The sequence below is a fragment of the Crinia signifera genome, chromosome 1, assembly GCF_055691185.1.
Source record: "Crinia signifera chromosome 1, ASM5569118v1, whole genome shotgun sequence".
NCBI lineage: Eukaryota > Metazoa > Chordata > Amphibia > Anura > Myobatrachidae > Crinia > Crinia signifera.
Genome location: NC_139217.1, coordinates 125,826,554 through 125,842,445, shown reverse-complemented (window position 1 = coordinate 125,842,445; position 15,892 = coordinate 125,826,554). Strand labels below are relative to the sequence as shown.

The 15,892-nt window shown below is 40.7% G+C and overlaps 1 protein-coding gene across 1 annotated transcript in view; it reads right to left on the bottom strand.

The window, feature by feature from the left end:
* Positions 1 to 15,892, bottom strand: part of FREM3 (FRAS1 related extracellular matrix 3) — a 65,315-nt gene that overhangs the window by 20,637 nt on the left and 28,786 nt on the right. The window contains 7 exon segments of the mRNA XM_083173122.1: positions 2,207 to 2,371; positions 2,692 to 2,889; positions 3,529 to 3,738; positions 3,998 to 4,147; positions 9,781 to 10,032; positions 14,182 to 14,307; positions 15,319 to 15,549. Of these exon segments, the coding sequence (XP_083029248.1) occupies positions 2,207 to 2,371; positions 2,692 to 2,889; positions 3,529 to 3,738; positions 3,998 to 4,147; positions 9,781 to 10,032; positions 14,182 to 14,307; positions 15,319 to 15,549 (1,332 nt within the window).

Below are 15,892 nucleotides of genomic sequence, written 5' to 3'. Positions count from 1 at the left end.
CACAGAGAATAGAAAAGAAGTAGGTATCAGTGCCACATCTATGTTGTGCATATGTGCAAGTGGTTATTATGCCAGAGCAGTGGCATCACAACTGGGTGTCAACCGCCAAGGAGTGACACCACTGCACCTGCCCAGTGCCAGGAGCTGTGTGCTGCACGTTAGCATTACATGCACTACCATACTCCCATTGTAGTGTAGGAGCTGGCACTGCAGACTAACAGGTCCCCGGGGCAGCCAAGCAGCTACAAACCCTCCCCCCAGAGTGACAAACATGGGAATTAGTTCATCTTCTCAATATTACTTGATGTGCTTTTTTAATTGTTCAATTTAAAAAGGTTTTTTTAATTGAATATGTAAAAATTCTCTATTCGGCCAGATTTGGAGTGCTGCCTTTTTGCCTTGAAAAAAGCTCATCAGCAAAACCCGCTACAGCCTGCTCATTGCATGTCCATGTGCATTTGAATGATGCTGTAACTAGCTACAGTAGTTACTACAGAATGTGGAAAATATCTGCGAGGTGGATCAGAGAGATACTCTAGTGAGCCCAATGGTGACGGGTATATACATACGCTGTAACAACTTGAAAGAAAGCATGATATAAAAAATGCCCTTAATACAGCAAACAAATTCACCAATCTAGCCAGTTTCAGTGATACACTGTTATTTTAATAATGTTATGCACTGAATCCATGTAAACAGTGTATCATTATAAGTCTGAGCATGTTAAATATTAAAAACAATAATACAGGTTGAGTATCCCTTATCCAAAATGCTCAGGACCACGAGCATTCCAGATAATGGATTTTTCCGGTTTGTAGAATAATTTTTTAAAAAACATCCTGGTGACCCGATGGTCCCTCGGCGTCCACGGTGTCCCCCGGCTTCCACGGCAGGCCTTCAGCATCGTCTCCGGCATCTCCGGCGGTCCCAGGAGTACATTGCGCGAGTACCCAGGCGAGCCGGTGACGTCACTAATGGATCTCCGGATACAGGATACTCAACCTGTACTGCCAATTTAAGTTACTAATACTTCAACTCCTTGCAGCACCAGGGAATATATACTACCATAATATGTGGATGTAATATATGTACTAACCACAATGATATGTGGATGACCGAAATTCAAAATCTATAAAAAATAAATTGTGTTTCACTCCACATTAAAAAGAAAAACTTCCCAGGGGACTCCTAACAAATAACTAATAAAGTGTTGGGATTGTCTAAAGGCTAAAATGGCAGACTAGGTGGGCCAAGTGGTTCTTTGCTGTTGAATTCTATGTTTCTATGTAACAAACATACAGATACATGAAACACTAGTAACATCACAGTTATTACTGGGTGTAACATGTACACATTGATGCAATTAATCATTACATAGTATAAAAGCAAGTCCCCGAAGCGTATCTGTCTGAATGTTGTAATCTCGAAAACCTCTGGATGAATTTTGGTGCAGTTTTCACTATTATGTAGTGCAGTGTATGAGGAAGGTTTAGGTACACACCATCCACCTATCCCATATGAGAGCTGGGCAATGATGATTTTAGTGAATCAAGTCCAAGAAAAATCACTGTGGCAGGGCCAGACAGTGTATGTGGGAAGGCTCCGCGATGGGTGGGGCAGGCTGGACTCTCCCTCTCTGACTGATGCCAGTTCTCAGTCTCCAGGAAGGAAGTGGCGCTGCTGCTGATATAGAGCTGAGAGCAAGGGAGACGTGGTTAGTTGACCAGTGTGGTTGTGGTGACTCTGGCTGGGCTCTCATATTCCGGACTGAGAGCAGGGGAGAACCAGTGAGGGAAAAGGACTGGGCCTGGGCAGAGGAGCACAGCACCACGCAGGGTGAATGGTCTGACAGCGCCGACTGTGTCAGCAGGGAGTGAGAGGCCAGAGAGTGACTCCCTTCCCAGGCAGCATGGGTGAGTACCCCGGGGGCCATGCACTGAAGTTGGGAGGAGGGCGGTGTCATTTATACCCAAGTGGGTGGGGAACCAAGATACTAAGTGAGGTTTCTCTTAATTTTTTGTATACAGATATTTAAGCATGTTTTATACATTTACAGTGTTTTACTATTAAAGCAATCAGCAAACCTTTCAATCTGTTACTGTATGCACATTATAAACATAAATGATAAAAAACTAGAAACTAGAAATAGCTGTATGATCTAAATAATGTTTAAAATGAGTTTATATAATGGAAAAGGGTAACTCACTGTCTTCCTCATCTTTTATCTTCATCAGAGTTTCATTTTGTTCTCCAACTGAAGCTCCAAAATGCAAGTCACTTCTTGGACTTCCAAGAACAAGCCTGAGCTCTTCTTTCTCCTCATAAAGCGTATCATCCACTAGAGTCACCACACACGGCTTCTCAATCTCACCTGTAATTACAACACTCTTTTAAATCACACACTGTATACAAATAGAGCAAAATTGGCACTATGATCAGTTACTCCAAGGAAATCATATAAATGACAAGGAATCCAATTTGTACACAATTGGATTGCCAATAAACAGCATGCAACACTGAAAGCCATTCTCATTATAGCTCTGCCCTAATAATGGGATGTGCTCTGTGGTTAGTCTCACAGCACCTGCAGCCATTTTAAAGTGGTGGGAATGTAGTTTTAATCTCGAAGACAAAAACGAAATGATTTGCCATTATACACATATGCGATAACACAAAGCTTATATGCATTACCTGGGAGAAATACAACCAAAGACTCATCAGTGTTTGGCCTTTCTTCATAATCCAATGTAACCTGTGCAGAGCCCTGGCGAGTGTAGCATCGTACTGTAGATTTATGGCTGACATCTCCACTTCTGTATATGGAAGCCGATACATGACCTTCCCTTTCATTCACAATATACACAGGTTCCTTGAACTGTACCTTGGGTACTATAAAAAAAAGTATTATTACCGCTACAGCTGATAACAGTTGTGAGAAGGAATCAGTATAAGCAAGTTAGGTTACAGCATTGCAGCATACAGGTGCCACAGCATAGTACAAACTCTTCAGAAGGCTCCAGTGGTCCCTACCATTGTAGCCCACACTCCGGCCTATCACTCTGGCAGCAATTTACCATCAAGAGCAATGACGTTCTGCCCTGGAAACCCTTATATCAGGAGAGCACAGGTGCTGCTAATCAGCACAACCCTGATCACATCAGTTTCCCTGCTGCTGCTCTAAAACCTGGACCGGATCCACATTATCTTCATGTTTAGGGATGCTGCCCCTGCCACACTGTATAAATATATTCATTTATGCCAGGGTCAGAGATTTCCGTCAGCAACAATGCGGCAGAAGATTGAGCCAAACTGATCGCTAGATACAGTAAATTGTTGCAAAAGTTATTTTGCCTCAAGATCATTACTATTTGGTCATGAAATGACATGACACAGAAGGAGTAGGATAACTGTTATAGCACTGACACAATGGGTGGGTATAGACAGCATAAACATAAGCAGGATTTTTGTTCATATAGAAACGTTCATGTTTACTATTATGTTCACCGATGACCGAATAGCCCCACTTACAGTCAGAGATGGTGTCGTTGATGGTGATGGTTGTTGTGCTTGGTTCACCCAGCATGGCATTCATTGGCATACGGAGGACCAGTTCAAACTTTTCCAGACCCTCCAAAGCAGGTTGGCCCAAATCATCAAGAATGGTCACTCGAACAGTCTGTATATTCACTCCAGGAGCAAAGTCGAGGTTTCTGCTAATGCCTACATAATCTGTCCCTGCTGGATTGGGAAAACAATCATTGTGGAGCTTCATATAATGAGCACGCTTTCACAATCAATAGAGCAAATCGGTAAATATTATACACAGCATTACCTCACCCTTCTATACATCCTCTCATGTACCATAAAATGGAATTCAAAAGTCCATTATATTATACTATAACATCAATTCCATCTTATATTTTAAGCTGTTTGTTAAAAAATTAACATAAAAAAAAACAGAAGTTATTATCCTTCAGTATATTTTCACTCGGCTCACCATCTGCGGATAGAGGTTCGGTTTTCCTGGAGCGTACTGTGATTGTGGCTGGTTTGGAAAGATCTGTTCCCGTTCTCCAGACTCGAACTTCAACATATCCAGCACTTTCATCAACGTGGTAATCACTATCAGCAAAGTAGAAGGCAGGCTCTATGGATAGGAGCACATTTCTGTTGATTTCTTATAACACATACTTATATTTATCCTATACATTGCTAATGGAACCTAATTAATAAGCAATAACCTTATGATAAAAACATTCTTTTGGCAAAGTCTCATTGCTCCCTGCCAGCATTATTTTCTAAAGCCTCATTCAGAGTACAGTAGATTAGATATTATACTCCTCTGTTAATAAATAGCAGTCAATGTACAGTAGGAAAACAGAAATCACTGTTCCTTTATTATATAGAGTAAGTACAATCAAACCAGGTTGAGAGCTGGATGGGCTTCAGGGCTGTCAGGAGCCGGGGGGCACTGACACTGCTGACAAGCCCCGCTTCCTCCCCCCACTGAGGTTCTGGAGCAGCGCTGCTAAGCAACTGCAGCAGCGCTGCTCTCATTAAACAGGTGCCTACTAGTATATTTTGGGATTTATGGATTTTGTATATTAAATGTAAACCAATAGTGTATATTAAATTTAAACTAATAGTTTATTAATGCCCAGACACCTAGGTGGGGAGGAGAAAGCTGGGATCCCTGTGAAACCGACAGCTCTCTCTACCCTTCTTCCTCTGGTCCGGAAGCTTCATCGGTAACTCATGAAACCTAATACTCCTGTGTTTCTGCCTGCGTTGCATACTGTCCTGCTCACATTCTGGTCCTGCTGCTACATAAGAGGGACAGCTAAAGATGGCAATGCACTCCAGCCGGCGGGCCCACTGACAAAGGGGTGGTCCAGAGTACAGTTAACCCCTGCCTTGTATATATTGTTTTGTTAGGAAGCAAGTATGTAAAAAACTCATACATTTATGTATAAAAAAAAGTAGATACCAGAAACATAGCTATATGTAAAAAAGAAAGTATACAATGTCTTCCAGTCTGTTACCCTGAGTGATAGTTTCACTGAAAGTATTATGAAACTTGAAAAACCCATTGTTCGGACAATTCTTAGTGATGTAAATCATTGCTACTAGTGCTTTAATAACCTTTTTTGGAATAGGAATGGATGCAGTTGAATGTATTGAGGGGCTTAAATCTCCCACTTTGTATTCCAATGTTGTAAACTGTGCCTAATGTTTTAATAGATAATTAGGAGAAGCCTTGCAGTTCTACTCTGGGAACATTTCATAATGGGGACTAGATCAGGGAAGGTCACTTTTTGTTAAGAAATCATTATGCAGCTAATTGATAATTTGCTGCATTTAGAGATTAGACAACTGACCACTCAAATAACAAATGCAAAACCTAAAAAAAAATAATAATACAACTTAATAAAAACATATTTGCAATGAGGTAGTAATGCAATTTTTGATTGTGATACTGTATATTATTTTACACATTTATAAATAATGGCAATTCAGTTTTTTCTTTTACTGCAGTTTTTATAGCAGACTTGTTGTGTACCAGGGTTTACATGGTGGGCTGTAAACCCACAGTTTATATGGTTGGCTTGTTGTGTACCACAGTTAGTATGGTTGGCTTGTCGTGTACCACAGTTAGTATGGTTAGCTTGTCGTGTACCACAGTTAGTATGGTTAGCTTGTCGTGTACCACAGTTTATATGATTGGCTTATTGTGTCCCACAATTAGTATGGTGGGCTTGTTGTATTCCATGGTTTCATAGTTTAATTTACTTCAGTATTTTCCCTATTTTTACCATTACATTTTTGGGTAAAATTTTGCCACGTAAGTAGAATTATAGAGAATATTAATACCTAACAACAGCAACCAATGACAGACACTCTACAACATAAATGTAACTGTCTAAACAGCTAAAATAAGCTAAGTAAAGAAATACATAAATATATATTCCAATGTGAAATTATAGTTGTCTTCAGCAATTCAGTGGTTATAATGTCAATGTAAAACAAACTCTGAGACTTTTCAAATGATGAAAAGAAAATAGAATTTGACTAATTACGGCTTGTACTGTATGACCCTGTTTCCTTTATTCATTCTGCCAATGTACAAATCTAATACTGTAATAATTACTTAGCCTGGTTCCTGTGCTCAGTGCTGTAATTTGTAGAAACAATAACAAAGGATAAAAGGTTTATATGGTACAAGACCCCATACACCTAACAAAAAAGGTGCTTCCTAAGTAATTCTCCTGTACAAAAGTAGAGGTAATACATTTAATTAAGGTGTAGACACTGTTATCAGTAAAAAAAAAAAAAAATATATATATATATATATATATATATATATATATATGTTCTAGTTGGGAGGTTGTATAAAGGAGGAAATGCTTTGATTTTGGGAGAGCGAGGGTGAGTGACAGATAATAATAGTAAGGAAAGGAAGAATCAATTGGTACAGAAGAAATGTTGGGCTGGGTGATATTGCAGTGAGGATGAGATTGGTCAGTACATTACTAGAAGTGGAGTAGTCTGGGATAGTGGGTATATCATGCTGTGGTCAATGGAGACACAACACATTATATTAAAGAACAACTTTCATCAATTCACAAATGGAGTTTTGGCATTAAAAATATAAACACATTTTTTTTTAAAGAAATGGAGTTTCATTTATACTACCTATAGATGGAGCTCCTCTCATGAAGCTCCAGGGCTCGCCAGAATGGCAAGCGCTGGTGGAGAGGTGCTCCATCTTACTGGGACGCGCAAGCGTCTCACACACATGCGCGTCTCAGTCACTCGGCAGCCGGGAGCGGAAGCCCTGCCCATCTCCGCTTCAGGGAGACAGACAGGGTTAGGAGACCGGTGGAGAGCTCCTTCGGAACGGGGCATGCAAGCATCTCATGCACGCGTGCCTCCTTCTGGAGGTTGGTGGTGGCTGGCGGCTGGCAATTCTGTTGCCAGCCACCAGCTGAATAACCGGCGCTATATCTGTACTTCTCTTCCTAATCAATTGTGGTACATTATTTTTGCTAAATTTACTTTGTTTGCTATTTACAAATTATTTTCCTTAACATTACATTACGTTCTTTCAGTTCTTATGCAGCCATTGTGCTGATACTATTCACTTTCCACTTTTTAATCTGTCTGTCTTAGTCATATCCACCATCTACATATGTTCTTATTTTACCATGTTGTTTCTGGAAAAGGGTCTTTTACACTAATCCTCAAAGGAGTCTGTGAGAGAGACCTAAGAAAGCTTACCTTTGTTACGTGTATACAGGGGATGCAAAACTTTTCTTCTTACCTTGCCCTTCAAATAAGTCTTTGTACACTGATTATGTGTAAAGGATAGAGCAGGAGCAGGGTATTTACGATTAGATCATGTTCCCATACCCAGGTGCTTCTTGCACTGCTTTAAAGGCTATGAAAAGGACTCGGTCCTAGATAGCCCAAATATATAATAGCTGAACAATGGCACAAGTCTGCTTCCCCCACTATGTAATTGCTATTCATATACAGCGCACTTATGAGCTAAGTACTATTTGGGTGGGATGTTTTTACATTTACCTAAACAACTTGACATGACATAAACTTGGTTTCCTTTCTCTATAAAACTTTTTTGTAAAATATTAGAAAATGAGATGTCACATTGATCTAACAAACTGTTTATAGGTAATAAAGGGGCAGATGTATTAAGCCTTAACAAGAGATAAATGCAAGGGTGATAAGGAGAGATAAACGTCCAGCCAATCACCTGCTAACTGCCATGTTACAGGCTGTGTTTGAAAAAAGTCAGTAAGGAGCTGATTGGCTGGACGTTATACTTCTGCTCCAAAGTGTTATTGGTCCATGTATAGATGCGTGTAAACATGACTCATTACCAAGTAAAAAATCTGTTCTACGGAGAACTATAAAAATCAGGAAGGAAACATCGATATACATTCATGGTGCTCCAAATGAATCACTTGTAAAGATCAAATCAGAATATATCCCATGCCTGTATTATTATTTTTTTCATTATCATCTTTATTTTTATTACTATCATTATTATTAGTAGTAGTATTAGTATTCTAAATATTATGAGACTTCACATTCACTAACAACAGCTTATTTTTGGTGGGTCCTATAGTGTATGTTGCAATAAAACAACCAAAAATGATCAGCATTTAAGAATGTACTTAAAAAACTAGCAGATAAGTACACTATGATTTAAGAATAACAGTCATATTTGTTATGCGCAAGGACCTGATTCCAATTGAAATATAAACCCGATGGTTTACATACAATCCGATGGCAGGGGGACCGTGTAAGCACAGGGCCTTTCTATGAATGTGCAGAATGAGTCATGCATGATCGCTCACAGTCCACCATTAAAAGTTGGTGGGGGGGGGGGGGTCTAGACTGTTCGACAAAATGAAATGTCACCCGTTTTGTAGTCATGCCAAGCCCTGGGTCTGCCTTGTGGATGCAGACTTCTGGGACCCTACTGACCAGCTCTGTTGGCAAGTCACAGTAGTCTTTGGCCTATGCAGATGGCTGAGGGATGCGACAATTACCACCATCCAATGCTGCAGCTTTGGTTGCAACACTTGCTGGCAGGGGGTTTCTTTTTCCTACACACGTCTTCTGCTGCATTAGCCTTTTAGTTGTACAGTATTGCACTTCCCCTTACTTGTGGCTGTGCAATACTATTAATCAGAATCAGACCCAAATAGGGTAATCTTATTAGTTTCTGAATCCCCTAAGATATCCAATTGATAATTGATATATCTTGAATCAGAAGTGAATGTGGAATGTGCACTTTTACTTGATACATTTGTTATTTATTTCAATATCATTTTAATATAGTTCCTACCTGTTCCTACCAATAAAATTATTGGCATTTATAAAATATTTATAACATAATATTTGTCTTTTCCATTGTTACATTTTGGCTTTTTAATAGTTTATGTTTCAGCATTTATTTAGAGTGTTACAATTTATGCTTTGTACCCAATTATGAGTACATGTTTGTTGCGTTTTGTCACAGTGGTGTATTAATCATTATGGTCTTTATATTAGTATTGTTATATCTTTATATTCATTATTTTTTTATAAACATTTTTTAGCATAGTTTTTACTTTTGTTCTAATTTATTTTAACAACTGTTTACACACCCGTTAGTACCAGTACATTGTAAATAGACTTTGAGAATAAAAGAAGGACAATAAATGTGTGTTAAATATATTCCATTCAAATAAAACAATGAACCTGATTATTAATGCTTCTAATCACACTGCAGAACTAAATAATCCCAACAGCGATAATGTGTTTCCCTTCCAATGGGCATAATGCTATGGTTTGTACTGGTTGGTGGTTTGGACTAGCCATGGGAAGCTGATTCTGCTGAAAGAATTCTTGCTAATTGCACTTTTCATTTCATCAGTGTAACCCAACATTGTGTGTCTTGGTCAAGAGAATAACAGTTCTTTCTTTGTAAGTGCAGGGCCTCCTTTATCCCTTATTTCAGTCCTCCTTTAGAAGTCTGTCTTAAGAACAAGTCTTTCAAAGTTACAATGGTCTGACAATAACATCTCCTATATACCACGGCTAATGACGTCTGAGGGCCATTTTTATATGCACTCTGCTACTTGTTATAATTGCCATTATTGTCACATATGTTAATAACATCCTGCAGGAGTTGTGTATATTATATTAAATATTGAGCTATAGAGAGTTGTGTTACTACTATTTGTAAGGATATCATCGAGAGCTTGTTCTTACCGTCATCTGTATCTGCCAGAATTACCACTCTGGCACTAGGGAATTCAGTGCCTAATTGTCCACCCATTGGCATGCTGAGGGTGACGTTGAACTCCTCGTCTTCCTCATAGAGAGAGTCATCAATTATGATAATGCGACAGGTTTTTTCTGTCTCCTCCTTGTCAAAGCGAATGATGCTGGTGTGGTCATCTGGACGCGTGATGTAATCGGAGTAGGACAGAACTGACGAGGGAACAGTGCCTGTGGCTGAGCCTACATCAGGTACAATAGGAGCAGCGATCAAAGAGCATGTCAAACTTCAGAAATGGCTACTTTGCATAAAACAACAGCTAAAATAATTTTTTTCTCATATCTAGACCAGCTTTATGTAGAGAAGCACTGACATTTGGAATCTGATGAGGATCAAGAAAAATCTACCAAAAACGTAAAAAAATGTTTTATTGCATTAATACAGAAATGGTTGCCTTTATAACATAAGGCCTAATTTTGAGTTCAGTGCAGGAGATGTTGCCCATAGTTACCTTAGCTTGCATGATTGACAGGCAGTGGCATTGAGGAGGGGGGTAAGGGCAAAGGGCGTGCGCACCCCATTTTGTAGGTTTGGAAAACCAAGGGTCTGTGTGTCACTGTGCAGACTTCCCGACCTCACAGCCCCTGCTGCCATTGGCCATCTGCACATGCTGAGTCTTACTTAGCTAGCCTTCTGTGATGGATCCTAGCTTGCAGTGCTGAGATTGAAGCTACATACAGGAGGCGCCTCTTTGACGTATCCTTCATACCCCTCCCAAAGAGCGGATGGAAATTCAGCGCTGCTTGTATGCGGTATTGAACTTCCGTCCATCTCTGAACTAGGCCCATTTTGCAGTGTAGTGGGTGGTAGAGATTAACAAAATGGGATGACATTTTGTGTGAAGAAAATGTGATGAAACGGGGCATTTCTAATAAAAGTTTAATATGTACTCTTTGTATTTAGCTTTTACATTGTTGTTCCTCAGATCACCACAACTATTTCACAAAATGTCCAATCTATGGTAGTGATTCAGTTAGGTTGCATCATAGCTACTGCTATGTGGGTTATCTGGGCAGAAACCCCTTGCTTGTCCTCACTAACCTATCCTTAAAACCTGAAACAGGGTTATGTGGCATGCCACAAATAATGTGACTAAGCCGCGCCATGTGTTCCCTCGCTGCGCAACTGTTTGTCACTGCTAATGCGATAAAGGCACAAACTATAACAATGTGGGAAGGACAATAATCTGAGAATACTAAGAGACTGCCAAAATATGACTCACCACACTACCAATCTGGTGAATGAGGATGTGATGCAAAAAAGATGCTATGTGGTGAGAAAAAGTTAACCATTATGTCACAACTAAGTCGTACCATCTTGTGTCATGCAGCACAAAAACGGTAGTCGGCCTAAGCACATTAGGTGCAGGAAGAAATGTTTCCACAACATGAAACTTATACTGTATACAGGTCTGATATAGCTGTAGATAGTAATTAGTTAGGTGTTTGATATAACTCTTCAATTTTAGCATCTTAATATATTAATATATGTAATTAATACTCATGATGTAAAATAAATGTATCTATCACACAAGTAGCTTGCAGTTTTCCAGCTGTAGTGTTATAACCAGTGGCGTAACAATAGCAGGGAGGCGCTGTGTAAGTGCGGGCACCAGGAGGCTATTGTAATGCCCCCCCTCCCATCAACCGCAGCGGTGGTGTGTTAGCGAAAGTGGATGCAGGGTTGCTGTGAGTGGTGGAGGGGCAGCCGCGGTGGTGTTGCATGTGGGTGTGGTAGTCATGTGGGTGTGTGACGGAGGTCAGCTAGTGTGCTGTGGGTCCTACAGTAGAAGTGCCACTCATACAAATAATTACTAATTAGCCATAGTAGCAGTGATATAATACCCATAGTAGCAGTGATATAATACCCACTAAAGCAGTGCCGCTTATACACATAATGGCCAGCATAGCAATGCCATCACCATTACCGCCTCACATCACCCAGCATGCTTACCCTCCTTGCAACACTTACTCGCCATTACCTTTCTGAAGCCATCCCCTTTACTGCACTCCCTTGTCATTACCTTCGTCACAGCACCCCCCCACCTCAATTCTGACCCTCGTCACAGTACCTCCTCTTACCCTCCTCACAGTACCCCCTCACTCATACCCATCTCACAGCACCCCTCCCCCTTTTCACAGCAGCACCTCACCCTCCTCACTGCACTCCCTCAATCTACACTCTTTACAGTACCCCCTCCCCCTCCTTACAGCACCCTCTCCCTTGTACCTTTCCTAGTGACCCCAGCTTAAAATTGTGGGAGCACACTTGTAAATTGTCTATAGCAGCAGGCATTCTAACCAGTAATTACACCCCCTACCGGTGTCAGAGGCTTGCAGCTTTTGGTGTGGACTCTATGGTGTGCTTGTAGGCTGTCGGCTGATATGTTGGGGCTGGTCTGGGTTATGTGGTGCCTGTGTCCCTCTTTGGTGCTGCGGTAATCTTGAGTGGCACAGGCAGTGAGTGCAGGCGGGCGGGGTGGCAGCACTCGCTGCGGCTGCACCCGCAATGCCCCACTGGGAATCCGTCACTCAAATTTGGGAGGAGGGGACAGGCATCCCTCCCTGGTGCTCCGGTAATCCTGAGTGGCACAGGCAGCGAGTGCAGGCGGGTGAGGCGGCAGCACTCGCTGTGGCTGCCCCCGCAATAGGCCACTGGGAATCTGTTACTTAATTTTGCGAGGCGGGGACAGGCACCCGGGAGTTATAATAGGAAGTGAGCGCACGGAGTGGGAGCCTCACATCCCACAGCGCAGGGAGTGCTCCGGCCCTGGGGGCGGCCCCTTTGTGTATAACGCTGGATGGGGGGCGTAACTTGGGGTGTGCATGACGCTGAGTGTGGTGTTATAACACTGGCCGGGGGGTGGAATATTGTAAGGCAGTCTGTCAATCACCCTGTGTGTATAATGCTGGGTGGGGGGGCTGTGTCTCCCCCCCCCCAGCGTTATACACACACACAATTGACAGATGTGGCTAAATATATAGAAGATATATATATATATATATATATATACACACACACACACACACATGCATCAGTCTCTGTCTATCTGTCTAATCCTCATCTTTGTATAATCTCCTCCATGGTGTTCTGTTATGTCTATAGCACAAGTGTTTTAGAGAGAAAACATTTGTAAAGCAATTTGATCCCACATGTTGTGGAAAGGAATCTGTGAATGGATTGCTGTCCTGTAAGAGATAGGTTCCCGGCAGTATCTATTTACATGCCAGCCTTTACCATAAGCAGTGCAACCATTCTTAGTGCAGAAAGCATGGGGGAAGGTGGTATATAAAGCCCTGGATGGCTGCCAGTCACAGTCTTTATCTTTTAAGCTTACTGTGTATTATATGTTATGCATTATGTTTTTATTAGTCACTAATTATCAAATTGTTCTTAATTACCTAACATTAATTAAAGAATCAGATTGCGAACTGCTGGTTGCAAAAATTTAATGTGATTACTACAATTACAAGCTGTATTTCAAGGCAGCTGTTATGTAATATTCTGAGCCTATCAACGCCATAGCCTACAGCTGTTGTAGTGTCACCAAACACTGCGCTGCTACTATCACTTCTGTCATGCACATGCCTATATGACTGAGGACTGCTCAGGGAGGAACAGACCTACAAATCATACATTCTTTTGTCATGGCTTATTGAAAGAATTTTAGAGCATGTTATGGGTTTTGTCATTATGATTTTGTGGTTCCATATGGCTAACAATTGCAGATTAATCATATATATGTTACTCAGAACATATATATGTTACTGCAGAAATGCACATGTGCAAACTTTAACCATCGGGACTGGGGCCGAATTCAGATAGCACCGAGCGATCCTGAATGGACCCCATGTGTGCACCAAAGAATCAGCCTCACAGTGTGGAACAGTGTGTCACAGTATGAGGTATACATGCTGTAGAGTATGAGGGTATACATGCTGTACAGTATGAGGGTATACATGCAGTACAGTATGAAGGTATACATGCTGTACAGTATGAGGGTATACATGCTGTACAGTATGAGGGGACCAAGGCAGAACACACAGTATGCAGTGACTTCTTTATTTCATATTATGTTGTTTGAAAGTTTATGATCACTTCCTATGGCTTTCAAATGCAAATATTTATATTCACATCTATTATTTAAAAAAAAGTCCTTACAATACAATAATTTATCAGATTGCTTTATTTTTATAATGACAACATTGACAAGAAATTAAAATACTAAGACAATTAAAGTTTGGTATTTTTGATAAACAGAGAAGAGAGAAGAGGTACAATACATCTAACATTTTGATATTCAAAATTGTTCATTACTTTTTGGAACGTACCTTGATGTGTTGAACAGACCACCATTACTTCTTGTGTAACATCTCCTGATCTTCTAATGGGGATAAGTAATTCACCAATATCTTCCTCAATTTTATACTCTGATTGCGGAATAAATACCACGGATTCTAGACAGAAGAAAAAAAGTGTTTATATTGTTAGAATGCTTAAAGAAAAACATGTACTTTATATAATGATTGTATGGCCAAGCGTATGAACATGTTACTCTCTATGGACCTTATTCAAGTCCGTTCGCACGGGGCCAATGTTTTCTCTTTGCGCATGCGCTGGGTGCGTGTGGCCAAAAGATTGTAGAGGGCGGGGGGGGGGGGGGCATAGCATATGGGATTGCCCAGGGTTTTATGGGCGTTCTCATGCTAATGGGCCGACGGTGTGGGGGGCGGGCAGATGACTTTACCAGATATCAGCTGCCCGCCCACTTCCCTCAGAGTGCACACGCACATCTGAGCGACCTTAGATATGCATGCACATCCCACATCATTCGATGGTCGCAGAATATAACATATCAAACTAAGAAGAAAAGGAGGGTTAATGTTACAAAATTATTAGCCAACTGTAGGTTTCTGTGTTTGTATGGATTGTCCCATTAAATCCAAAGGGTAGTGAGTAAATGGTTATTTGAATTGTGCTTACTGAGGAGCTGTAATTTCATAGGAAAATGGGGCAGTACGGACGGTGTAATGGTTAGCATTACTGCCTCACAGCACTGAGGTCATGGGTTTGATTCCCACCATGGCTCTAACTGTGCAGAGTTTGTATATTCTCCCTGTACTTGCATGGGTTTCCTCCGGGTACTCTGGTTTCCTCCCACAATCCATATATATACTGGTAGGTTATTTGGCTCCCAACAAATTAACCCAAGAAGGTCTGTGTGTGCGTGTACATGTGGTAGGGAATATAGATTGTAAGCTCCACTTATTATTACTTATTATAAAGTTTCGGTATAACTTCCAAAGCTGTTGCTGTCCCGGGAAATATCTACACCTCTAATAAGAATCATTTGTTCAATGTAATTTATTAGACTATTTAGACCACAAACCTTATTATTATAAATGTGGTTGAGTTAATACATTTAAATTCCTTGAAATGGCTAATCACATATTGCTATTTATACACACCATCACCAGGGTCCACAATCTCCACAGTTGCCTCACTGAGATAGCCCAGTACAGCCATGACAGGTTCGGACAGTATTATCTGGAAGGTCTCAGACTCCTCATACTCGTCATCAGCTATTATCCTAACTTTCCATGTGGCTGTTGTTTGGCCAGGGTTGAACTGGACTTGCTTTTGTGCTTTTCCTTTAAAGTCTTTATCTTTAATTGCTGCTCCATCCTTTGTGCTGATACCTTTATGAGATAAATGAACCCAAGCATTAAATATTCATCCCATCAAAGAAACAATGAAAGAAGCAGTGGGAGAAAAAGACCTTTCTGTGTGGCCTCTGTCTAAAGAGTGACGTGTAAAACAAACTTAGAGAACGGACTAACACAGAACAATATCTATCCTGCTTGGTTGGACATTATTCTGGTAGCTGAGTTATAGATGACCATATAAATGACCATGCTATTTATGTATTAATACTGAAAAGCAGATTTCTTAAGCATTCTATGGATCATTTATAATGGTCACCAAATGCTTGCACTAGTGTTTAATTATACTTTAGCTATCGCTGCACATCTGCAGTACTTG